At 37.7% G+C, this 26,978-nt stretch overlaps 2 protein-coding genes across 8 annotated transcripts in view; one reads left to right on the top strand and one right to left on the bottom strand.

The window, feature by feature from the left end:
• Window positions 1–3,083: 3,083 nt before the first annotated feature.
• LOC111600910 (metal tolerance protein 1) lies at window positions 3,084–17,222 on the top strand. Of its 7 annotated transcripts, none has more exons than XM_023317269.2 (10): window positions 3,084–3,329; window positions 10,289–10,959; window positions 13,007–13,144; window positions 13,273–13,435; window positions 13,736–13,889; window positions 14,727–14,957; window positions 16,397–16,502; window positions 16,578–16,747; window positions 16,819–16,889; window positions 16,951–17,222. In XM_023317269.2, the coding sequence occupies exons 2-10, from the start codon at window positions 10,957–10,959 to the stop codon at window positions 17,058–17,060; spliced, it is 1,146 nt and encodes a 381-aa protein (XP_023173037.2). In that variant the 5' UTR covers window positions 3,084–3,329; window positions 10,289–10,956; the 3' UTR covers window positions 17,061–17,222. The 7 variants fall into 7 exon arrangements, with proteins under 7 accessions (XP_023173037.2, XP_023173036.2, XP_030081112.1 ...); XM_023317268.2 differs by having other exon boundaries at window positions 13,004–13,144; XM_030225252.1 differs by having other exon boundaries at window positions 3,085–3,329; window positions 10,486–11,183; window positions 16,951–17,221.
• Window positions 17,223–21,680: 4,458 nt separating this feature from the next.
• LOC111600887 (nuclear pore membrane glycoprotein 210) overlaps window positions 21,681–26,978 on the bottom strand; it is a 29,346-nt gene continuing 24,048 nt past the window's right edge. The window contains exons 16-19 of the mRNA XM_023317225.2: window positions 26,822–26,954; window positions 24,290–24,340; window positions 22,024–22,104; window positions 21,681–21,952 (exon numbers count right to left, since the gene is read on the bottom strand). Of these exons, the coding sequence (XP_023172993.1) occupies window positions 21,846–21,952; window positions 22,024–22,104; window positions 24,290–24,340; window positions 26,822–26,954 (372 nt within the window). The 3' untranslated portion in view covers window positions 21,681–21,845. The remainder of the gene's footprint in view (window positions 21,953–22,023; window positions 22,105–24,289; window positions 24,341–26,821; window positions 26,955–26,978) is intronic.

The raw sequence follows: 26,978 nt of genomic DNA, 5'->3' as shown, positions 1-26,978 counted from the left end.
CTTCGTTATGCGGCTTCTGATGGTTCCGTTTGTGTTGCTGTTATCGTTACGCTGTGTGTCTTTGTGTGTGTGTTTCTTTCAATACGCACTTTATAGCAAGAAGCTGGCCAACTGCTGCTGACTGCTGCCGTGTGTGTGTGTGTGTTAAGTGGCAGTCAAGCCGGCAATGTAATTTGTTTGACTTTCTAATTACGCGCCATACACACACACACGCGCACACACACACACTCACATAACTGTTTCGCTGCGCTTGATAGCAACTGCCATTTAACCAGTCGATTAGCTGCAGAAGTAAAATGCTTAATGTTTAATCTGTGCTGCATGTTTTGTCAGTTATCGTTAACCAGCTACAAAATAACAGCAAATTGTTACGCCCCACCAGCAACCACACACTGACTGCCAAAAGTCAACCTGCTCAATGAAAACAACAAAAAACAAGAAGAAGCAGCAGAAAGAACTTAACACAAACGCAATCAACAACATCATCAGCGACGTCGCGACGTCAATAGTTCAGAAGCAGCACTCGGCAGCTGCCTCAGCTGAAGGCGATTATTCAAAATGGTTGGTAACACAGCTTCGAAGACATACACACAAACACACATACGTACACACACGCACACGCACACGCACACATATTTGCCTTGCCAACAGACAGGCGACGCAGATGGGGCGTATACGCAACGCGCTTGTTTACATTGCTGGGCGTGCCGCAAAAAATACAAAATAAATACTAAAAAAAATACAACCAAAATACTGCGTGAAAAGTTGGGCTGCTCAATTTCCAACAAAATTTAATTTCTATTTAATTTTTTTCTATTTATCTTCCTAGAAAAATAAATTTTACTTGCGGTTTTAAGGTGTAAAAGCTAAACAAGCAGCTGACAATACATATATATGCCACATGTGGCACGTGTGGCATGTGTGGCTATGTGTGTGTGTGATGATAAGACAACAACATGCTGGCCACTTATAGCCATTTTCAACTAACGCAATTGCCTGTCTGTAACTTAAGACGCATTTTAAGCTAGCTCTCGCCAGCCCTCTCCCTCCCCCTCTCTATCTGTTTATATCTCTATCTCTATCTACATCTATATCCATGTCTAGTTTGACTGTGTGTATCTTATTAATTGAAATCTTATCGTTTTGCAACATGGTTAGCAACGTGAAGCGCTTGCGGTAAATAGCTTCATTTATGGCTCAGGGAAGCATTGCAAGAAATTCGATTCATGAAATTGGCCAATAAAAATATCTATTTCATTGGCAAAGGAGGGCAAGAAAACGTTTTACAACACTTACTTAAAAGTAAGAAAAATATGAGACGCAGCTCCTTGTGTGGGTGAGTGACAAGCGTATTATATATAGACATGTTTATATAAAAATATGTATATATATGATTAGTATTAAGAACTAAGCTGCTTTAAGCTACTTTCAAGCAAAATAACTGATAAGGAAACAATTAAGCGCGAGGAAATGGAATAAAAGCAAGTAAGAGTAGAAGTAGAATGAAAAAAAATGAGAAAATGAAGAATGAAGATTAAGGATAAAAGAGAGAGAAGAAGCGAAAAAGAGAAAGGACTAGAGAGAGAGAGAGAGAAAGAAAAATAGAAAGAGACAGACAATAAGATTGAAACAGAAACAGAGAGAGAGAGAATGAGAAACAGAGTAAGTACAAGAAAGAAAAGGGAAAGATAGTTAAAGGAACGGAGAGACGGACAGATACAGAGAGGGCGATAGAAATATAGATAGATAGCGAGACTGGGAAAAAGAAATAATGAGAGAGAGAGAAAGACAGGGAGGAAGAGCAATAAAATATACACTCTGAAAAGAGAAAAAGAAGCAGCAAATAAAAGAGAATATTTTTTGCGGAAATAAAAGATAAAATGAAATTGAGAATACGAATGAAAGTGAGAATGAAATTGAAAATAAACACGACAGGGATAATAAGAAGAAGAAAGCTAATGGGAATAAGAATGAGATTGAAAAAGAGATAAATTGAGTATAAGAAATAAGTGAAAAGAAAAGATTGTGATGTAAAGATGAATAGATATAAAGAGATGAACACAATGAATACACTGAGAAATTTTCATCATCATAAAGAACGAGATAATGCCACAAAAAAGCTAATTTATATAAATTGATTAAGTTTTTTTTTGTCTAGTCAAACATATTTCTCACTACCCACGTACATTTTAAGCTTGAAGGCCTTAAATGCTGTTCGAATGGCTTACAGAAAGAGTATATAGGAATTAGTACCAGTCAAATGTTGCTGCTTCTATATATGTATTGGGCTATAATCAAATTATATACGCTTTATATATTACAGTTTTATATATATTTATATATGTTTGTATAAATTGCAATATTCCGTCAAATTACGACTTATTTACAATTAGTACAAAAAAACAAAAAACATACGAGTATTACTATATAAGTTCTTAAGTACTGGTGGTAATACAAAACACACACACTTATGAGAAGTGAAAATGCGCACTGCAAAAATGAAAAACATATATGTATGTATGTATGTACTCATCGTTTCTTAACATATGCATATATACATTTATCAGTGTACACATAAGCATTCCTTGCTTTGTCTCGTTTGATAATGAAAACTTTTGTAAACTTCAATGTAACTGAATTGATCATGAATAAGCTTTGGTCATTTATTTACCTTTCGCTAACTATATACGCACTAAGCAAACAACGAGAACAAAACGAAAATTACAAATGTCACCTGCAAAGTGTATCAGCAAACTGATCTTCAGTGACAGAGCAGAACCTCAGCAAATTGAGTGAGAGCGCAAAAGCACTCAAATGGAAAATGGAAGCAATCGCACTCAGTAGCAAGTGATGAGAGCGAATGAGCAATGGGCATGCACATAGCAATCAGCGTCAGTTGCAAGATGATGTATTAACACTAGCATATATATACATCCATATATAGACATACTTACACATATTTGACACTCTCAGTTATTTGTAGTAGCGCCCGGCGCACTCGCACTCTTCTGCTCACACTCACGCTCATTCTCTCGCGCGCGCTTACTTGCTTACTTTGTTTTTACACTCGCGCCGCTTTGCTGTCGTCGCGTCGTTTGTTCTGTGGCTTTGACGCCGCTGCCGTTAGTTGAAGTTCATGCGTCGCTGACGACGAGCGCGTCTGCAACGGTGACAAAAGCGCTAAAATACAAAAGAAAAAAACCAAACGAAAACAAATTCAATAAAAATACCCACGCCTCTCTAATGATCTTGACAAAAAATACATAAAACGCAAATTATTACGAAATATTTAGAAAAAAGCTAATAGAAAAATCAATGGAATTTTAAAGGTAGTTCAATCACTCAATAAATGCATATAAAAATTGTTTTTATAACAATTGAAATACTTACCGTGATAAATTTAACACTATAAATAAAATGCCATTAAAATCCCATTTACTAGGAAAAAACGCACAGACAATAAAAATTATAGTGAATTGAACGACAACAACACGTCATTAACGTTGTAAACACGCAGCGAAACTGTGCGAACTACGAAGGAAGGAATATGAAAAACTCTGACAATGTTAAGCATTGTGTAAAAGAAACAACAATCACGTGAAAGGTGCCTACTGAAAAGGGACGCGGACAACTTAATTTACATGTTTGCTTTATCGCTTATTCTGATAACGGCTTAATCTCTCTCACACTTTCGCATAAGCTGGCTGTTTTAAGCTCGCTCTCTTGTGATGCACTCGCTTACGAGTGCGGTCGTTCGCTCTTTCGCTCTGTCGCTCTCTCTCCGTCTCGTGTTCTAGTTCGACCGGCTTCACGTGCGCCGGCTCAAGTGCAGCTTCTAAACATAAATAATAACAGTTACATGTATAGCAACAACATCTACAGCAGCAGCTGGTGCAAACTAGTTCGATTACATATCGAAAAAGCGTCTCATCAGCAAAAACAACAAAAAAAACCTGTTGCGAAGGTCAATGAACAGAAAACCAAATCGCAATTGCAATGCACAGTTATTATTGTAGTATTCATAAATTAATTAGTATATTGTAGCAAACAAAAAATACTTTTTATTGCTTCAAAATTAAAGCTCTTCATTCTTTTGTCTAAGTAAAAGTAAATATAATGCTAAATTTAGCTGTGAATCGAAGACAAAAGACGTCATAAGAAGACGCATGCAATGCAGACATAAATAAACTGTTATAAATGGAAATCACAAGGAAAACAGAATTGAAATGAAATCACTGCACACACACGCACAACACACACACAGAGCAAGCCTCGCTGTCAACAATAAATTCTTTTCAAATCAGTTTTCTAGTAGCTAGAACCAGCAGTTCCGGGGAGCTGCTAGGGGTTGTTCCACAAGCAAAACAAAAGTGTGCCAAGCGCACGTACATTTTATCAATGCTCAACAGGCTTTAGCGGGCTCAACGGTATCTGTATATATGTATATAGAGTATATATATGTATTCTAGTCTAGTTTTTGTTGAAGTATATTTAATGTTTGCGTTTTGTTTATATTAAACACATTGAAGTTCTTACTGCAAGTTTCATTTACTCATATATACATACATTCATATATCTAATATTTCGTCTTATCAGCATTTTATCTAATCTCAAAACAAAACTGCCTCAAAAAAATGATTGAAGTGGTCAAAAGTAAAGAAAAACAGTCACATCGAGTGCTAATTGCTATTCACTAGTTGCCAGAATGCGTTACGCATCGTTGCCTTAGCATGTGCTCTGTCTCTCTCGCGCTCTCTCTCTCTGTCTCCGTCTCTCCCTCTTTCCGTGTGACAAGTTAATCATAGTCTCGCCGGCATGGGAATTGTAATGTAATGCTTATCTTCAACACGAAGCGCCCAAATATAAAGGCAATTTTCAATCGCGATCAGTCGTTCGACCTGTAAAGACGTGAATTCGAACAGCCTTCGCTTAAGCTCTACTGCTGCAGAGTTCTAAAAATAGAACTTTGCGGTGCATTCTTCAACGCAACAGCAACAAAAACCGCACACGCAGCGTTTTCTTATCGCTTGCTTCCGCGTAACTCAATTGCTTTAATTGCAATTTACGAAATTTCGTCGCTTGGCGCGAGTGCGCCTGCACTCAAAAGCACAATCCGCGATGACATCTAATGTCAATAACCTCGCTACAGCTGTAAAGGTAAATGCAGAAATGCAAGCCCAGCTTAACGTTGTGATGGCAAATAGGCAAGCCTCCATCATGCCAATAAACTCAAAAATAGATATCGCCTCCGTGCAAGGCATCACTAACAACAAAAACACGAAACGTAAACAGCCAAATTCACCAAAAACCATCAAGAAAAGGCTCATCTTCGACGAACCAAGCACCAGCAATGCAGCATTAATATCAGAAAATCGATTTTCACTGCTCGTAGAAGAAGATGAAGACTACAGCGAATCACCTGTAGCTCCAGAAGCCCCAGTATTGACCGACCAGCAAACTACTCCGAAACCTCGTCCGCCCCCCATATGGTGTCCAAACATCAAGTCTGTGGCCCTACTTCAACAGATAATAGATAAAGTAATTGATGCTAAATCATACGTAATTAAGCCAAAGAAGAATAACATAGGTGTATTAACCCAATGCAGTGAGGACTATCGCAGAGTTATAGACCACTTTACTAAGCTGGAATTGGAGTTCCACTGCTACCAGCTTAAGGAGGACAAACCATATAGAGTCGTGTTCAAAGGGCTTCACTCCAGCACTGATACAACACTAATTAAAAAGGAATTGGAAACCAAAGGCCACACAATTACAAATGTGCACAACCCACTGAGCCGTATGGACAAAACACCGCTAAATATATTTTTTGTTGACGTGGCTCAGGCCCCCAACAACAAAGAAATTTTGGACATTCGAGTTGTCTGCAGGCAACGCTGCACAGTGGAACTGCCAAGAAGATACAACGACCTGACACAATGCCATCGCTGTCAAGAATTTGGACACACACAACGCTACTGCCACAAAGCTCCCAGATGTGTGCGTTGCGCCGGGAAACACGCATCCAAAGACTGCACCCGCGAAAAGGACCAGGCACCAACTTGTGTGCACTGTGAGTTACAGCACCCAGCCAACTATAAGGGCTGCCAAGTATACAAGCGGTTGCGCAAATTGCAATCCCCAGCACAAAAAAGGAGTCCCACACAAACACCGTCTACGGGTCCGAGTACTGCTTCCGAAATTACAAGGCCCCGGAGCATTACCCAAGCCACGAGCTTTGCAACGCCTATTAGTGGTGTTTCTTACGCACAGGCCGCTAGAGGTGGACCGTCAAATAAGAATACCACAAGTGACACTTTGTTCACTGAAATGCTTCAGCAACAACAACGTCAGTTTGACGCAATTAATGCCGAGCTCAAAGCGATGCGAGAAGTACAATCCCAACAAGCAACCATGCTAAACAGTTTAATGGCCATCATAACCAAGCTTGCCTACAAATAATGGCTTTACGTGTGGGTATCTGGAACGCCAATGGCCTGAGAAACAAGACTCAGGAACTGGCTGCGTTTCTCTCACAAGAAAACATAGATATAATGTTAATAACAGAAACTCATGAGTGCCCCACTACACAAATTTTCGGATACGAACACTATCAGGCTCATGGTGAAGGAGCAAACTGCTTTGGTGGATCCTCAATCCTCATACGAGCAACAATACCGCATACACCTTTACTGCCAATTTGCAACGCAACAATGCAGGTCTCAGCCATCACCCTGCCTACGTCTATTGGAGCGATCGAAGTTGCGTCAATTTATCTTCCGCCAAACACTGGTCTGTGTGATCATCACATGGAACAGGTTCTAGGCCAAAGGTTGAATAAGACCCTCATCGGCGGCGACTGGAATGGATGGCACCCATTTTGGGGAAGCAATAGTGCGAATCGTCGCGGAGAAGTCATATTTGAGGCGATTCAAAACTTACAATTCAGCATATTGGCGACTGGAGCCCCCACCCGTTACCCAATTAATGGACACAGGCCCTCGGCAATCGACTTCGCTGTCTACAAAGGCATCTGTGACCGGCAATTGACCATTGAAGAATCCTTGGACCTATCCTCTGACCACCTGCCACTAATAGTCACAATCCACGCGCAGCCACAGCCCTTGCCCATTAGGAAACAACTACTGCCAGCAGGATCAGATTTAGGAGTCTTTAGGCGCGAGCTCCATTACTCTTTGCACATAGAAATGGAACTTAACACTCCTGAAGACGTGGACTACGCAGCAAACAAACTGCAGGAAGAAATAGTCAAAGCTGCGCACCAAGCCGCCCCACCATCTTGCCAAACAAGACAACAGTCTCCGTACAACATCCCCCTCACCTTGGAGGCCCAACACCTACTAATACACAAAAGATGGGCCAGGAGACGCTGGTTAAGATTACGCACGCCTGATGCCAAATCCATGTACAACGAAGCCACGAGGCATCTTAAAGCTGCTCTCGCCCTGCTTCAAAAGAGGTGTATCAGCGATGCGCTGGTACGAGCTGAATCGCCCACTGACGCAGAGTTTCAATTATGGAAATTTACAAGAAAGCTCAAACGGCAGCCAATACGACGTCATCCCATTCGGAGCATTTCTGGTTCCTGGCACATTGGAGACGAAGCTCAAGCTGAGGCTTTTGCAAACCACCTTCAAGACCAATTCACGCCGGTGATTACCGCAGAGGCCTCAGAAATCGAAGCAACAGAAGACATCGTTCTCTCGCCCCTCCCAGCTGAAGACCAGATAACTGGATGTACAAAAGAAGAGGTTCTTGAACACATCAGAAGAGTGAAGGCAAAAAAATCCCCTGGATATGATCTAATAAACGGCAGAGTCCTTAGAGCACTGCCTGACTCCACCATAGACTACATAACTATGGTGTACAACGCCATGCTCCGCATCCGGCACTTTCCAGCCTGCTGGAAGCGCGCCGTGATTGTGATGATTCCTAAGCCTGGCAAACCCGTGGGAGAAATTGAGTCGTACAGACCAATTAGCCTGTTGCCAGTACTCTCCAAAATATTCGAAAGAATATTTCTGGAACGAGTACTGACACATCTGGGACGCCAGGAGGCCATTCCAAACCATCAGTTTGGCTTCAGGAGACAGCATGGAACACCGGAACAGGTTCACAGAGTTGTGCACCATATCCTTGGAGCCTTTGAAGAAAAGATGTACTGCTCTGCCGTCTTTTTAGACATCAAACAGGCGTTTGATCGAGTTTGGCACCTGGGACTGCTGCAGAAAGTGAGGACCACCCTTCCAGCCCCATTTTTCGCGTTGCTATCCTCATACCTTATTGGAAGAACCTTCCAAGTGTCAAGGGGGCAAACAGTATCCTTGACTAGACCAATTATGGCTGGAGTACCACAGGGTAGTGTTCTAGGCCCAACACTTTATACTTTATTCACAGGAGATATGCCAACTCCCGAGCCAAATATAGGAAGTACAGATGCAGTACTCATAGCGACCTATGCAGATGACACCGCCATCTTATCACGTCACGTATCTGCGCAAGAAGCTTCAGACTCACTACAAAAATATCTGGACTCTTTCGGACGCTGGGCAAAACGGTGGTGTATCACCATTAATGCACAAAAGTCTGTACATACTACCTTCGCCACTAGAAGAGGAGATTGCCCAAGCGTTGCATTGGGGCCCACTATTCCCAAAGCCTCAAAAGTAAAGTACCTTGGTATCACTCTTGACAGAAGGCTGACTTTTAAAGCGCACATAAGTCAAGTAACCTCAAAATGCAAAAGCAAGCTAAAAACCCTCGACTGGATGCTGAGAGCTTCAAGCAAGTTGTCTTACAGCAGCAAGGCCGCCATCTACAAGGCAATAGTTGTCCCAACCTTCGTATATGGTATCTCTCTATGGGGCTCCTCGGCGAAGACTACAAGGAACAAAATTCAGACCCTGCAGAATAAAGCACTACGCAGATGGACTGGAGCCAGCTGGTTTGTAAGAAACTCAGTCTTACATAGGGATTTAGCAATTCCCACAGTTGCTGAACTCATTGGGCGACACAGTTCAAGATACGCGGACAGACTTGCAGCGCATCCTAACCATCTCGCAAGCAACCTGGCTATAAACAACAATAGGCGAAGACTGAAGAGATTGCATCCTCTAGACAATATTAGAACTAATTAAGATAGTAGCTACAAGTGCAGAATAATTGGCATATCTGCCCTCCCATTAGTTAAGGTTTAGAGCTAAATGCGCTATAGAGTCTAAGACAATAAGCTGCAACAAAATAAAGAAATAAAAACGAAAAAAAAAAAAAAAAAAAAAAAAAAAATAAAGGCAAACGACACAATAAATATGCGTATGAGAGTGCAAAGCAAACGAAAAGATAAAATAACAAAGTCAAAGCGAAAACATAGCCGAAGCACTTAAGACATGTAAACGACGTAACGTTTTTAGCTTAGATAACAGGGCAAAGAACCCTTAATGCCCTTGAGATATAATTATGAATAGTTCAAAGAGTCGACTATGGTCTGACTAAGATTTGTAGTGTAGTGTGCTCATTAATATATCAACTTAATAGTTCAGTTTGTCTCTTGTCGATAGTTGAATACCTTTTCTTTATTCCCAGAAAGAAATTGAGCTATAGAGCAGCAAGTCTAGTTAGAGTTCGGCTATAGCCGCGCTGTTTTATAGTGTATTCATTGCCAGACTTTGCTAGTTCCATGATTTTGCGTAGTTTCTTTAATCTAAAGTGCATTTATATACTACATACTATATTATTTATAGCCTTCAAACATTTTTCCCTATAATTTATGTTTTTTTAGATCTGCCGATTATAATTTGCTTAGCACAAATGTTTTTTGTTCAAATATTTTTTTTTTGAGTCCATAAGATTTTAAACAAATGGCATTAATTTAATTTCTTTAAAAGCGCAAAGCATATGCTTTGCGTTCTACGCTAAAAGTAAGTGGGGTATATTAGCTAGCTTCATTGTGTTTGTAGTGAGTGGGCTAGGTAGTTGTAGAGATAGATTATATAGTTAATTAAAGTTAATATTTGATATAGAGCATAATTAGAGCTAACACTTTAGTATAAGTTAGCTCAACACATATATTTCTTATTTATGATGTATTCAAATTTCCATTCTGAGTCCATCTGAGATTTCACTGCTTACTTAATACCCCTTGTTTCAGGTAATTCCTAAAAGCAATCATTATTTTACTATATATACTATCTCACTCAATATATTCCTTATGCTAGAGTATCTAGCAGTCGTTACTCACCAACTGCAATTCGTTTAATATATTTTAAAATAGTTTTCGTGGACCGGAAGAGCATTCGTAAACAAAGTATCCACACTTCATGTATATGAAACGAAAAGAAAAGTGAAATAAAAAACCAAAGTAAACACAAACTAAACAAACAAATAAACACAAAAACATACATAAATATACTTCTTTCAACTAAAGCGAAATTATACTTAAACAATTCTGCAAAAAAACTATATATATAGTAAAAGACACGTAGACACGCTGGGGACGGGCTGGAGTACGCCTAATGAAGCACTCGCAGCGAGAACGACGACGACAACAACGACAACATAAATGATGATGATAATAATGATGACAATAATGATGCGAGTGATGACAAAAGATGGTTGGAGAATGACAAGCGCCCACTAATTATGATAAATGCAATGTAGATAATAAGCAAAACCCCAAAGAACCAAAAGCTCAAAGCAAGTGAAACACACACAAACACACACGTGCACCCCACAAAGAACTCCCGCGTGGAACAGAAGCAGCAAAAGAAGAGCCAACAACAATGTCAAAATATCAAAAACTTGACAACGCGTTGGCACCCACAATGCACGATGACGATTACGATGAGAGTTTTTTACTCTATGGGGATGAGAAGCAGCAGCAGCAGCAGCATCCCAATCCTAGCAGCAATCATATAAGACTGAACAGCACTCACATGCCAAATGGTAATCCCAAATATCACTATTCCAACAACAACAACAACAGCAGCAGCAGCAGCAACAACAACAACAACAACAACACCAACACCAATCTGAATCCAACGAGAGGCAGCAGAGCCGAAGCTTTGGATCTGGATGAGCACACGTGGGAGGTGCCGCTGTTACGCAGCGGCGGCGGCAGCAGCAGCAATAATAGTCACCTGAATTTGGCAAGTTTTTCATTCATATTAGTAAGCTTAGATATCTTTACTAATCATGATCGATTATGTTTATGAGAAATAGTCCTAAGTATAATGAATAGTTGATGGAGATAGCCATAGTTAGGACAGGCCAAGTAGAGTATAAGAAATTTGTTAAACAAACATGAGACTAAACATTTTTGGGAGATATTCAATTGGAGTCTCCCGTGGCTTCAGGTTTTATAGATATTCTTCCATAATGCAATATATATCCATAATTCTTAGCTAGAATATCCAGATAGAAGATCGAGTTAGAGTATCTGAATGTCGTATACTTTCTGTTAAGCCTAAGCTAATTTAAGATTCAAATTCAGCAAGTAAATAATAATTGCGTGAGTTTAGGTGGATTCGTGATATCCTAAACATGTTGACCTATGTCATTCATCAGCATTTCATGCTGCTATTATTAATAAATATTAGTGTAAATAATAAGTAGTCTGGTTTTTATTGTTAATTGTTCACAAATTCCATTTTAAATGGGAAAATAAGTCGAGCTGAGTTCGTCTATGAAGAAAACCTTTTTTTGATCACACCAAAAGCTAGAGGGTTACACCTAGTCATGCACTCCCCACTTGAGCATTCTCACAAGTAATTATTTTTAATAATCTATTATTATTAATGTCATTTGAATTATTATTATTTTAATAACTATTATGCTCATTATATTATTATTTAAGCTACAATAAATAATGCAAATATTAGTAAATTATTTTAATTATTTGCATCGTTATATAATAATTTTATAATATTTATTAATTCATTAGCTCTCCCAATAATTTGTACTATTTATATAATTAATGTATTTGTATTTTTATTCTAATTATTGCCTAATTATGAAACTCCTTTTCGTTTCTTTCTGGCATTACTCCAATAATATCTTTAACAAATTCAAACAAAGCTCCAACAATAATTAGCAAAAATAATTTTCTCACAATTTTTTCACTCAAATTGTGTTCGTATAGCTCTCGAATATCGTAAAGATAACATCTGCGCCGTAACCAAAAGTGAATATTGTAAATAAATTACACATACGCCACGTTCGCCTGACTTCAAGGTGAAGCACTGTCCAATGCAAAGTAATCTATGTATGTTTGGCGTTTCCAACCGATGGAATGATTAATTTGTTGTGCATGTTATCAATATCGTAAATGGTTTTAATATCGTAAATGATTTCTATAAGCGATAAGATCAAACGGAAGAGTTTACTCTAGCTGCAAATGAACTCTAGAGCTAGTTAAGTGGTATGGAGGTGATTCACTTAATTGTTAGATAAATTGTTCAACAAATTATCATGCAATAACGCCTATTAAATATATCGTAAATCTAATGATGATGCAATAAGCCCACTAACAATTTCTAAAGAGAGAACACTCGAACAGAGGTTTGCCATAGAGAGGCAGCCATAAATTATGGCCTGCCATACTTCACACTTAAAACTCTACATAACCTCAATAGCTAGTTTTAAGCTGTAATCCAAGTACAGTTGCTACAGCGCTGCAAAGTGCACGCAGCTGATTTATGAACCCTTAATAATGCTCTTAAGTGCCAACAACTTAAGGCATGCTCTTTATTTTTATCTCTCAATATATATATATATATATATAGTATGAGAGTTATATAGTGTTATACTTAAATATCCATAAGCTCTCCATAACCTCAAATTGTTCAATTAAAGCACTTATTACGCTCGACTCTCGACTCGACTGCATTGCACTCCATTTATATGCAAACACACACACACTCGCACACACATGTGTGCGTGTGTATAGGCTGGCATATTTATAAGGCAATTATTACCGTTATGTTTGCAGCAGCAGCTGGATACGAGCATCGACACTTTCGTCGCCTGTCGCAGCGCGCAGCCGGGCTTCGGCGCGAACCTTAAAAGCAAATCGGCGCAGGAGGCGAAATTTAAAATTCTGCTCGCAATTTCGCTCTGTTGCATATTCATGGTGAGCAATACACACACAACACACACACACACATCTTATATAAACTTGATTTAATTACGATAAACTTCAGCCACAAGCACTTGACTGCGTATACATCTTTATCTGTGTCTATATATATCTCTCATTAGATTATTGAATTCCTTGGCGGCTATATAGCAGGAAGTCTGGCCATTATGGCCGATGCAGCACATTTGGCATCTGATTGCATTAGTTTCGTCATCGGCCTGGTCGCCATCTGGTTAGGCGGGCGACCGCCAGATGCACGCATGTCCTTCGGTTACAAACGTTTTGGTAAGTATACCAATTATGGTCCCGACACTATGCTAATGAGTGTACCGAGCCACAGTTGACAGACACAACCACTTACAATACCACACACACACATACACAGGCACACACTGGCACACTCTTCTGCTCGCTTGGGCTATGTAATTGCATTTATGCCAAACTCACGTTCACATGTCTCTCTATTATTTGCCATGCAACCCACACACACGCACACACCTGTACCTACCTGTTCATACGCTGTGTCCATTAGTCGCTTATCCAGTTTTTCTCTCTCTCTCTCTTTGCATTGCAATGCCCTCGCAGAGGTTGTCGGCGCCTTGATCTCCATTCTGGGCATTTGGCTGCTGACAGCAATGCTCGTCATTGTTGCCATCGATCGCATCTATTCGCAGCAATTCGAGCTGGATGTTAATGTCATGATGTGGATATCGGCCATTGGCATTGTCATCAATATTATGTGAGTAAAAGATGCTGATTATCTAAAGACTTGCATAAAGATATGGATATATAGATATATTGATATATAGAGATATAGATATATAGATATATAGATATATAGATATATAGATATATAGATATATAGATATATAGATATATAGATATATAGATATATAGATGTATAGATATATAGATATATAGATATATAGATATATAGATATATAGATATATATATATCTTTATATTGATAAATATAAAGAATGATTTGCAAAAATATTTAAAAAAAAGCTAAATTAAGGTGTCTTTAATTTTAATATAAGAATATTTTTTAAATTATATTTTTTTATTATATTATTATTATTATATTATATAACAATACAGCTTTGTTCACAAAAATAGTAGTGCTCCATCGCACCAAATGTTGCACAATATTATAAAACTTAAATGAATATAAGAAATAAAACCTTTAAAATATTAATTAAAAATAAAAATATTGAAAAAAAAAATAAGAAATATATATAAATAAATTTTACACATTTATAATTATATGTGAAATAAAACACTTCTCACATATATCCACATACAGCTATAAGAGGCTATAGAAAACATACTTTCAACATTATAGTTGAGTTGAGAAAAAAGCAATTTAGCAGTTAATCCGGCTAGCTTTACATATTTTCTTTATTCCCAACGCTTTTCCTTAATAAAAAGTATTTTTGAATAATTTTAGTGATTTTGGTAATTTTAGCAAATTTTGTGATTTCTGTAATATTGCAATTTGTCACGCTTGAAACAGTTTCCCATGCACTTTTAATTAAATATAAATATGAAATGTTTTTTTTTCTCTTGCCCGCAGCATGATGTTCGTATTGCATGGCTCCTGGTTTATGGGGCCCAATGGCCATGGCCACAGCCACAGTCACGGTCATAGCCACAGTCACAGTCACAGTCATAGTCACAGTCACAATCACAGCCACAATCACAGTCACAGTCACAGTGATGGGCATAATCACGCCCACGAAACAATTGGAAGCCCCAGGGAGGACGTTGTCATAACAAATGGCTTAAAGTCAAGCCAGCAAAACCGGTAGGTGTATCGGCCGAAAGGGTTGATTTTTAATGTTATATATACCTGATACCATAATATGCACATATATATATATATATATATATATTGCATATTGATTCAAATGGTCAGCTGCATTTTTGTGGCCTGCGGTTGAAACTCTTATGAATTTGTTGTCAAACAGCGGCAGAAATTAGTAAAATATATAAGTATGGGGCGTGCCCGACTAAGAGATATGGTAGAATAGCGTTTTACTAGCGAAGAGTAAAGTAACGTACGGAAAAAAAGGTTATGGCGCAGGGCATAAAAAAGGCTAGGGGATGTTAGAATTTATCAGGACAGTGTAGATCAGGCAAATCAATCAGGGAGGGTAGAGTAGAGCTTAGATGTTTATAATACCTAAGTGTTGAGTAGAGTAGGTGTATATGAGAGTAAGTAGAATAGAATGGAGTAGAATATAGCAGGGATGTAGTAGAGTAGATAGAGATATAGTAGGGATATAGTAGGGATATAGTAGAGATATAGTAGAGATATAGTAGAGATATAGTAGAGATATAGTAGAGATATAGTAGAGATATAGTAGAGATATAGTAGAGATATAGTAGAGATATAGTAGAGATATAGTAGAGATATAGTAGAGATATAGTAGAGATATAATAGAGATATAATAGAGATATAGTAGAGATATAGTAGAGATATAGTAGAGATATAGTAGAGATATAGTAGAGATATAGTAGAATAGGAGTAGAGTAGAATAGGAATAGAGTAGAGTAGAGTAGAGTAGAGTAGAGTAGAGTAGAGTAGAGTAGAGTAGAATTGAATTGAATTGAATTGAATTGAATTAGAGAGAGTGAGAATATAAATCAGGATAATGAAGACTGAAATGATGTTAAAAAGATGCAACTAGATTAGGATATATAAAATTCTATAAATGCAGGCCTGACCACAGCAGAATCTAAGTTGATAAAAACCTACGTTACGAGGTACCCTATCTATATGCTAATTTTTATATTCTCGCTTGACTCTCACTCTTTCTGTTTTATAAAGTATTTCCATTCGCAACTCTCAATATTTAATGGAATCTGCATAAGTTTATTTTCCCACAATTACCTGTTGGACTTATATCTAAGAAATATACAGGGTATAGCATAACCACAACAATTGACTCAACAATAACAACAGCAACGATAAGTAGCAGCTGCCGTTGCTGCTGCTGCTGCTGCTGCTGTCTGCAGGCAATTGTTTGTTTGATTACGTGTAATTGGAATTTAATTTAGTTGCATGGCCCACAGACAAGAGAGACGAGAGAGAGGCGTGGGAGTGGGAGCAAAGCTGTATTAGTTATGCTTGATTTGCAGTTATTAATTTGTGCAGCGAGATGCCTGGAGTTAATATTTGGTCTACGCATGTATATTATGTGTGTGGGTTTATAATAGAATCTCCCTCCTTAATCTGAATAGGTCCACTGAACGCAATCTAAATCTGCGAGCTGCGATGATTCATGTGATTGGGGATCTGGTGCAGAGCATCGGCGTCTTTCTGGCGGCCATACTAATCAAATTCTATGTGAGTCGAGTTCAGATGAGAGGTCTAGACATCAATTAAAAAAGAAACTAATTCAATTTTATGCTTGCCATGCAGCCGGGCGCCAAGTTTGTGGATCCATTGTGTACGCTGCTCTTCTCCATAATTGTGATTATGACCACGGTGCAGCTGTTTCGGGAATCTGTTAGCGTGCTCTTGGATGCGGTGCCGCGGAATGTGTGTCTGTCCACGCTACAGCACGAGCTGTCCGGCATCGAGGGTGTCAAGTGAGCAGCAGGCGGTCAATGAACTCGCTTAAATTATAAATTATATTAATTTATGCTTATTTCATCAACAGATCGGTGCATCATGTGAATGTCTGGCAGCATACGAGCGAGCACAATGTGCTGATGGCTCATCTGGTTGTGGGTAAGGCAGTGCATGCATAACACTATCATATTTATATATACATCATATCTTATCGTATCAGATGGGCTATGCGATGCGAATGTTGTGCTGGAGCTGGCAACGCAATTGGCCTGCGGCAGCAAATACCATATCAAACATGCGACCATCCAAATCGAGCGTTTGACTGAGTAATTCATGAAATTAGCCATAGCTTAATTAGGTTTTATTATAGCCCCCAGGCGTAAGCGACAACAACAGCAATTTATAGTCGTCTGGCGCGGCATTCATTCATGTGATCCTATTTGTATTGAACGAAAGATAGCGCAGAATTCTAACTAAATCTTTTTATATCTTTCAAATTATTGTATTTTATTTTGTATAATTCTGATTGTCTAAAAAAAACAAAAATTAAATTAAGTATACGTAATAAATATTAAAATTTGCTTTTCATATATTAAGTAATAAAACAAGTCTTTATAAATTGTTATGTCATTATTGCTATTTATTATTATTATTTTTTTTTTGATACATTGCCAACGCCTACGCAATCTTAATTACTTATCAAGCGCCTCGCGCTCCACGCTGGCTCATGAAAATAATTTGAATTTCAATTAGCTGCAGACAATGTAAACATTTTTAGTTGTAAAAATTTTGTGTGCAGAATATATTGTAACACGAGTCAGCCATATTTATATGTAGGATCTATCTCACTCTCTCTGTGCGCTGAAATTAATTAGAATTTGCTGCATCAGCGAGCGAAATTTTGTCGGCTGCTTGGCGAAAAGTGAAGAGAAAAACTCGCGCTGTAATAATTGATGTCTTTATCTTTGCTTCTTGCTTTAATTAGAAAGCCAGCACCACTCGGCACCAGTCTCTGCAGCACCTGCTGCAGTGGTTGGCCGAAAAAACATTCACTTACAAATTAATAAGCGAAATGGAATTTACATCAAAGCTGATTTGTTATCAGCTCGCGGTGCGTATACTTAATATTTAAGCTAGGCTAGCAAATTGTTGAGCGAGTCCACTGGCAAAAGTGAGTGGATTGTGGGCAATTTGTGATGAGTATTAAACTTTAATTAATTGTTAAATGTGTTTGGGAAACGAAGTAGCCAAAAACTATTTAAAATACTGAGAGAAAAATATATGAAATATATGAGAAATATATGAATTTATGAGAGGAATATGATGGAAAATTAGGAAAATATATGAAGGGATTGTCTAGTATTTGAAGAAAAGTTGATTTTTCATCCAACCAAAAAGCTCTATTTCCATTTCCCGCTCTTTAATGCTGAATAAAATCAAACTGATGTTTGCAAAATTTCTAAAATTTACTTATTTAAATGATAAAATAATTATAAAATTTGATATGCGTAAATTGCTCAATGAATATTTATTATAATACGAATTCACTTTTGCATTCAGCCAGCATTTGAGTGGAGCATTTATGCATGGGCTGCGAAGCTAAATGCTGATTAAACATAATTATTTTTGTGCTGCTTAATTGTTGTTTTCATAATTCATATGCCGAAGTGAAGCATGCGCTCATAAAGTAAGTATATTCATGGATATATATATATATATATATATATATATATGGCATAATTCATATATTGTACAAACACGCAAATCCGATTAGAATATCGCATCTCAACACATTCGGACACTGGCAAACGCGGCAACCGGAATTCAATGAACCGGAATTGAGCAAATCAAGCATGGCTCACACACACACACACACACACACTTATGGCGTCACATAATGTTAACACATGAATGAAGTCAACTCGCAGCATCTTAATCAGCCAACAAACACACACACACTCTCACAGCCTAGTTTGAATGATGCCTGTGCATTTGTCAGCCGTTAAGCCGCTTCAAATTGAACAAAACGATTCGATCCTTGAGCCCTTTTTTTGCTGCTCCTTTTTGGCGCACAGTTCAATACGCTCGGACACGATTAAGTTATTTATAATTTATGAAGCACGAACAAAAAAGAGAGAAAAGAAAAACAACTATGAGAGCTGCACACGTGCAACGCTGACTGCCCAATACGCGTTCAACTTGATTTGAATATAGATTCGGGGCGAAGCATGCTGCCTCTGGTGCTATGAGTAAGGAAGTGAAGAGTAGAGTAACTTAAGAGTGAGTCAAAAGCTCATGATATGCCACGCCCACCAGCTAGATGTATACATAATTTGTGGTTGTTCTACTGAGTAGCTCAATAGTGAAAGCAGATTATACATGTCATCATTTGTGATCGATCTATAGCGCAGCTCATTAGCTACTTCCGCGCCTAAGTTTGTTTTTCGAACTCTAAAACTCTAGATTATATAGTTCAAATGAATCTAGCTCTATAACTGCGTAAGTTCTAGGCTTCTTCACGTGATTTGCCACGCCCACAATTACCTCATATATACAATATTTCAACCGGACTCAGCACCATCTCTTCCTCTATAGAGAATGAACACAAAATGCCTGCCAAACACCGTTTCGAACTTCATTTCTCCCACTTCCAATGGATTAGTCTCTCTGGGCCAATTTAGAGGTGGTCATCGTCGCGCCATAGTAAACCCAATCTACAATTAAATTTGATAGTTTTTATGTGACTTTAAGCATTGAGAACAAATAAACCAAGTTGCAAGTCTCTAGCTTCGATAGAGGCGATCTTTCAGTTGAGGCAAGACCACATAAGCCAAATGCCAAATCTCTAGCTGCTCTGCATAAACAGACAGTCTGCTGGATATTGCATACCAAAACCAATATACTCGCTTTTCACTTCCTGAACGGGTATAAAAATAAATATACTTATTGTATATATGCTATATATGAAAAGGAGGTAAGCAGCAGCAAGAGGTCAAAACGAAATGAAAATTTCCATTTCAGTGCCAAGGAAATTGCGTTAAAATGATGAAGCAGGCAAAGCCGCAGCAGCAGCTGAACGCACACATACACATACACACTCGCACACCCTTATGCCTTGTTAAGGCAATTCGAACTCTGGCATAAACTTTACATAAATCAAGCCAATCGGCCCAATTGTGCGCTGCACTCATTAATATACGTGAGCAGTAAAAAACGTATCGAATGCAGAGAGGCTTAACTAAATTTAATTGCTGACCCAATTGGCTGCTGCAGCAGCGAAAAAGAGAGCGGGAGCAAACTAATTAATAACATAAAATAAAGGCAACAACAACAAAAGCGAATTATCAATGGAAAGTCGGGCGCACTCTTCAAGTATGCCCAAGTGCTTGCCCATTTTATTTAATTTTTTTTTTCGCAAGTGGGCGTGGCCGGGGTCTGGCTGGCTCACTTGAAATGCGCAAATGTAAAATTAATGGCATACTTGACTTGATGCTTTTCTAATTAGAAATGCATATATAACAAAAATCGTAGCATACATTTCAGCTGCAGCTCAGCTCAGCTCAGCTCTAAAAAGCGCTTAAAACACAGAGCACTCGACTACTCCTGCTAGCACTTAACACTTTGCCAGCGCGCAGACACACACACATAGACTCCCTCACACACACACACACACAGCTACAGCGAAGGAGAATCAGCTAAAGTAATTGAAGTGGCTTTGCACGTGCGCTGAGGAGTTCAGCTAAAGCGGAATCCATCGTGGACACAGAAAACTTGACAGCAGAAATTATCTGATGGGGAGGGTTGGGTAGGTTGTTAGCAGCTAGAGATGTGCGCGTGACACGAATAACCGACGATAAGCATCAATTTATACACCAAATGCTAAAGAGTTATCTTAGAGCAGTTTATGCGCCTTTGAAATGTACTTTTCGAATCTCTGAGCAGCTAGAGATGTGAGCGTGACACGAATTACAGTCATTTCAACAAGCGAATAAGCTTCAAAATTGCGCCAGCGACTGAAGTCTTTCCATCTTTCAGTTTATCTTTCCTATTAAATAGGCAATTGGGATTTGGGTAGCTAGAGATGTGTGCGTGACACGAATTAGATAACGATGTTTACGAAAGTGAAATTATATTGAAATATTGAGAGGGAATTTGTACCTTATTTTTATATCTTCATGTTAAAAATATAAGAGAAATGTTAACAGTTAGTGCTAAGAGCGTGACACGACTAAGACACTATGCATGATATATAATTATAAGTCAACAAATCATATTTATTGAACTAGATGTTTTGGGAATCATAACATAAAATATAAAATAAAATAAAAAAAAAACAAATAAACACAAATAAATATTTAGTTTTATTTAACCTGCTGTTAAATATACATTGAGTATTTCAGCAGCTAGAGTTAATTGAGTAACACGATTATCGTTTTAGTTGTAAGCTTAAAACATACTAATTTATAAAGACATACATAAATACATAAATAAAACTAAAAACACACACTGTTTGATTAATAATTTTTTAATATTTATTTAATTTTATCCAACTGTTAAATATAATTATAAAATAAAAATCCATCTATGATACACCATACACTTAAAGACAATTTGCCCAGATCTTAATTTACTTTTATTAAAATGTTTATTACAAAAGTTATTTAACTAGTACTTAAATATTTAACATGTGGTTTAATAAATAAGTTAATTTATATCAAATGTGACCAAAACGTATCTCTATATCTAAGAATTTCTTACATAGATTATTTACATTTCTATTTCACACACATAAAAAACAATTAAAACATAAATAAAAATAATCTACAAATATTAATTTAAAAATGAAAAATACCTAAAAAAAATTAAACTCAAGTAAATTTATTAAATCATAAACTCAAAAATGTGTTTTTATAATAAATCAAAAATATAAAATTTAAAGAACGCAAAATTAATTCTAATTTTAACTTAGTTTAGTCCAGTTTCTTTTTTAGGTGTCAAACATAAGAGGGGTATCAGAACTCTTGAATCTTCTTGTATTACACATTAATTACTTATTTAACCTGAGTTTATTTTTTTTAACTTAGCAGCTTGGAAGTCAGTTCTGCAGCCTAAAGACTAATTATAACGACGCAAAACATCTGATCGATTCGGTGTATTCAATTGAGGAACACCATAGATATAGGACTCCTCCCTAGAGACTGAACGCTGCGAATACGAACGTTCTGAAAAAAAGAATTGCAAACAAAATTAGCGAACTCGAATCTCTGGCGCTAGACGTTGAGCAGCGACTGACCATCAAATGTATTATTCCGTGGTGGGCTGTTGTTTGAGAAGTTGAGCGAATCCAAATTATCCTTTTGTTTTTGTAGGAACACTGCGACGAGAATAAGAAAAGTGGCACGATTAATCAAGAGGCGAGATGTAACTGAGCAAAAAACGTGAATGAAGAAAAAATGTACTAAGATAAAAGATAGAAAAATTAAGAAAAAAAAGATGGCGAAGCTATAAGATAGAATATAGAGGATGCATCTAAAACATATAGAAGATTTATTACAATCTATATAAGCTATTCGAAATACACACAAAAAAGTGTGCTGATCGTCAAGAATATATATACTTTATGAGGTCTGACACACGTTCTTGATGATCCTGATAAACCATTTTGAAAGGGTTCAGGGTATAAAAGGTGTTCCATCATCTAAGTATTACTTATTTGGAATGCTAAATTGAAGGAAAGGAAACCTAGAGATAATATTGTACAATTATATAGAAGCTATATCATAGTTGCTCCTCCTAATATAATATCATATACTAAAACACAATTTAAATTCTCTGATGATATTTTTACTGGCATGTGAAATGGTACCTTTTAAACGCTCGCAAGACTTTGTTGAAGGTAATTAGTAAAGCGTTCTTAGGGCATGAAAAATGAGCATGAAGGCCAACAAAAAGCAGGCAGCATTTTTGGCAACACAAAACACACACACAACAAATAATTTAGCTATTAAAATTAGTGTAAAAATTACGTGCGGACGGCCGCGAAAGAAACGTGCAAATAAAGCAGAACATGGAGCGAGATGGACTTGGAGAGGGATGGGGAGAGAGAGAAGGCAGGGTAACTGTGTGCTGGACGTTGGGCAACTTGCTGAGCTCGCCAAGTGCTCATTAGAGGCAGGAGGCGTGGCCAGGGCCAGGGTGTGCTTCACAAATCTTAAGTAATTAGACTAATTTTGTAATTAAGGTAATTTGAGTGCTGCCAAGTTGTGGCCCAATGCTGATAAAATGCTAAAGAAGTTCGCTTATCACAGTAAATAAACAACAAAGCTTTAAAACTCAAAAATGTACCACAATTTACAAATTTGCTACAAGCAGGACTTAAAGTGCACGTTCAAGTTCTTGTTAAACTCAAATTGTAGTAATTGATATTGCAAATTCAAAATGAAAATTTCAAAAACTAAAAGTTTTTAAGTGCAAGCTAAAGTTAATGTTAGTAATTTTATAGGATATTGGCACTAGCTAATATGTGAAAAGTGGAAAGGTCATGTTAAGGTGCATGTTAGAGACACTAATGATATTTTGCTGTAGCTGCAGATGCATTTGAATGCAAAAGGCATTAGTTTAAAGCGACACTTTATATAAAATCTAATCAGGTGAATAAGCTGCCTGCTGTACAGTGCACGTTAAAGTTACTGCAAGTGCATGTTAAACTATAAGTTGGTGTCACTCTCATGATTTATAGCAGCTGTAAATGCATTTGAATAAAAGTCATTAGCTTCTAGCAACATTAAGTTTATAGTCTAAAAAGTAACTATTTAAAAGCTGCTAGCAAATCGAAAACTACATGTTAAGGTCCATGCTAGACGCACTAATGTGATTTATGGCAGCTGCCAATACACTTTATTGCAATTGACGACACTTTGCAGTCAGATTTGTGCCATATTGGCAGCCAGGACTGTGATTGTGATTGTGATTGCATTTGAAAGCCAATTGATTTGCAAACGCATGCAGGCTGTAATTTATGCCAGCCAATAGGCTTGATTAGTATGCTGGCTTTCACTGAAAATGGGGTCAAACGGTAGACTTTTACTACACAGCAGTCGTCGAGTGTATCGATAACGAACGCCAAGTATTTATAGCCACACACTCTCAAGTGAATACAATTTGCAATCACATCACGGCCAACCGACCCAGCCCAGAAGCAGCAAAAAACTAAAACCGATAGACGACCAGTGGGTAAGCAAAAAAGAAAATAAGTTAGAAATGAGAGCAGAAGCGAATGCGAAGTAAAAAACAGCCAGCTGAAAAATCAAAGTTTAAGTCATAAATAAGAAATTTTTGTATGTGGCTCTGCAGCGAAAACTGATGATGATGATGATAGTGGAGAGAAGACTGCGGCCTGTTATCGCTACCCACAAAAAGTTTTTGGTATTCATGCACGAAATGACTAAAAACTTAAAACTAATAGAGAGAAGTGTAGCAAAAGTTGGGCCACTGCCTTGGGGGCTGATGCTGCTGCTGCTGCTGCTGATGCTGCACTCAAAATTATTAATTAAACTTACCCTCAGAGTTGACTTGCGTGACGCCCTGCGTCTGGAAGAAGGATATGTATACTGCAAAGATAAAGAGCACAGCGAAAAGGATACTTAGAAATAAAAACTAAAACAAGTAAGAATGAGCTAGTCGACATTGGCCGACTAGATGATACTCTGTAAAGTGCGTGGATAGCATTTATAATAGACTATTTACTATTTGACAAAGGATTTCAATATTTGGCAATGGTAAAGGTATTAAATATATATATAAATATTCATAGAATATTTACTAAAGAAATATACATACAACATTTGGTGTCTCTGCCCCTAATAATTTTAAAGTTAAGCCCAAAAACCAAGTCAATAAATCGATTTTTATCGATGGACATAGGTCATGTCATATAATAAGCTTCAGCTGCATACGAAATAGAAGATTTTATGTGGTTTATATAACTAAGCAGCAAACGAACAGACGGAAAAATATACAAACATAATCCAAAAGCAAATTTGATAGAACATTTCAACAACTGATTGTTATCGATGGCCACAACTTATCGAAAATGGAATCACTCTTCTATGATCCACATTTATTTTCAATTTCAATTAATTTTTATATATGCATATGAGCAGAGTCGAATCAAATTACTTATGTAACCAGAATATTTGCAATTTAATGTTATCGATGACTTTAACACATGCTAAAATAAAGTTATCGGATATGGACATATTCTAGTTAGATCTCTAGCCTTTGTAATTAACGAACGGACAACTAAAAACAGCTAGATCGATCTAGAAATAGAGCATATATACTTAATAGGCTCAGCCACGCCTTCTATTGCCCGTTACATACGTTTTAACAAACATATACTGCCCCAAAATGCACTTTTCAATGAGTTTAGGGTATTAAAAAAAATAAATATGCTGCAGGCAATAAATATATGTATTATACTGTATACACAGATATATAAATATATATAGTATATAGCTGCTTATATGTAGCTAGCAATTAATCAAGTTGCTAGTTGCAAGTCGCAAGTCGCAAGTTGCTGTTGTTGATACTTTTTTTTGTTGCTTCGTGTGTCTACGCAGATTGTCAGGCAGGCGGCGGGTGTAGAAGTAGAGTGGGAAAAGTTGCTGGTTATCAGCTTTGCGGTTGGCAAGCGAACAAGGTAAACCCTGGTTAAGTTTTGTTAGCTACAGTTACCTTTACTTCACTTTTGTTTTCCTTTTTTCTCTCTCTCACTCTCTCTTTCTCTTTCGTTTTTGGCTCGTTTTTTATTGGGTGTAAAGTGTTTTCGTTGCGATAACACCCGTGCGTCCGTACGCTCGTAGGTCCGTCTCTAGCCGTGGCAAACCCGAATAGACAACATTGAAAAATGGCAAACACGGCGCGCTCTCCCTTCCGAAAAAGCAAAACTTTTGCGGACCGAACTTGGACACGCCTCCGCCGCCCACGCACAGCTGGAGTTCATTCGGTCTGCACAGCTGCGTGTAAAAATGCAAGCAGAAATGGCAAAGTTTAACGAAGCGTTGTCCCAAAACGCAGCTCCCATGAAGCGTCACTAAAAAGGACTGCGTCAAAGGATAACGCCGCCAAGGCTGCCTGGACTTAAGCTGCGTACTGCAGGTAACGAAAGAAGCAGCAAGCAGCAGCAACTACAACTAGTAACAACGTCGCCTTTGTGCGCACTCCTAGCTGCGTAATACTCGCTGAAGTCAAATATATATTCCTTGATTTACAAATCATTCATAGATGTAGCTATAGCAGCGGTCAACTGCAAAAGTTCTTGAGCCTAGCTCTAAAACTTTGCAAGATATCGTTTTTTTATCGATCTGTGACGCCCTCTATGGGCCATTTTATGTAGCTTTTAATGAATTTGTAATTTTTTTACTCTATCTTATAGGACGTACCAAATGTACGCAAAGAATTAAAGCTCGATTACGTTTTGCTGTTATCGATAGCATGAAGTTGAAATAAGTTATCGATATAATGAAGTTTAAATAAGTTATCGATATCATAAAGTTTAAATTAGTTATCGATATCATGAAGTTTAAATGTGCGCAAAAAATTAAAGCTCGTTTACGTTCTGCTGTTATCGATATCATTAAGTTTAAATAAGATCGATATCATGAAGCTTAAATAAGTTATCTATATCTTTCGACATATATCTATTTGTATTCAGAATTGTATCTACAATTTCAGTTAACTAGTAGTTATCGGTGTTGATTGTTGTATACGGACAGTCAGAAGCTCGCATCGACAGACGGACTACGGTCAGCTGACTTTTTTGGTGAATCAATATACTCTCTTTGCACTTAACGAGCGAGTAAAAAAGAAGCCAAGTACGCAGCGCGCTGTTCAGCTTGATTAAAGATTCATGGAATTTGCGATTAACTGCAAACAACGACACCCAGAGCCGAGTCGTGGGTCTGGCCTCTTATGATTTATGAGCATTTGGGAAAACCGTCCCCGCCCTCAGCTTGCATGATTTATGCAACAATAGAATATATTAATATGTGAATTTACTTAGGCATAACTGCTATTGGGAATTTACTTACTCCAGATCGACATGATGACAATGGTGCTCGTTGTTAGAATGAAGCCCAGATTATCGATGAGATGCTGTATTAATAATCCGCCGGGTCGGCCATCGCACTTCTCGCCCACGCTGGTGTCGCCCAAAATGGGCACCTGCAATGACAGTAAGCAAACATA

This window comes from Drosophila hydei, unplaced genomic scaffold, assembly GCF_003285905.1.
Source record: "Drosophila hydei strain 15085-1641.00,03,60 unplaced genomic scaffold, DhydRS2 tig00008127-arrow-arrow-pilon, whole genome shotgun sequence".
Lineage (NCBI taxonomy): Eukaryota > Metazoa > Arthropoda > Insecta > Diptera > Drosophilidae > Drosophila > Drosophila hydei.
This window is presented reverse-complemented; position numbering and strand designations above follow the sequence as displayed.

Bases quoted from the DNA above. Each gene is read 5' to 3' on its own strand.
- LOC111600910 (XM_030225252.1), top strand. From the start codon at position 10,797: ATGTCAAAATATCAAAAACTTGACAACGCGTTGGCACCCACAATGCAC. The intron at 11,184-13,006 runs GTAAGCTTAGAT...TGTTTGCAGCAG, and splicing joins CAAGTTTTTCATTCATATTA to CAGCTGGATACGAGCATCGA. The intron at 13,890-14,726 runs GTGAGTAAAAGA...TCTTGCCCGCAG, and splicing joins GGCATTGTCATCAATATTAT to CATGATGTTCGTATTGCATG.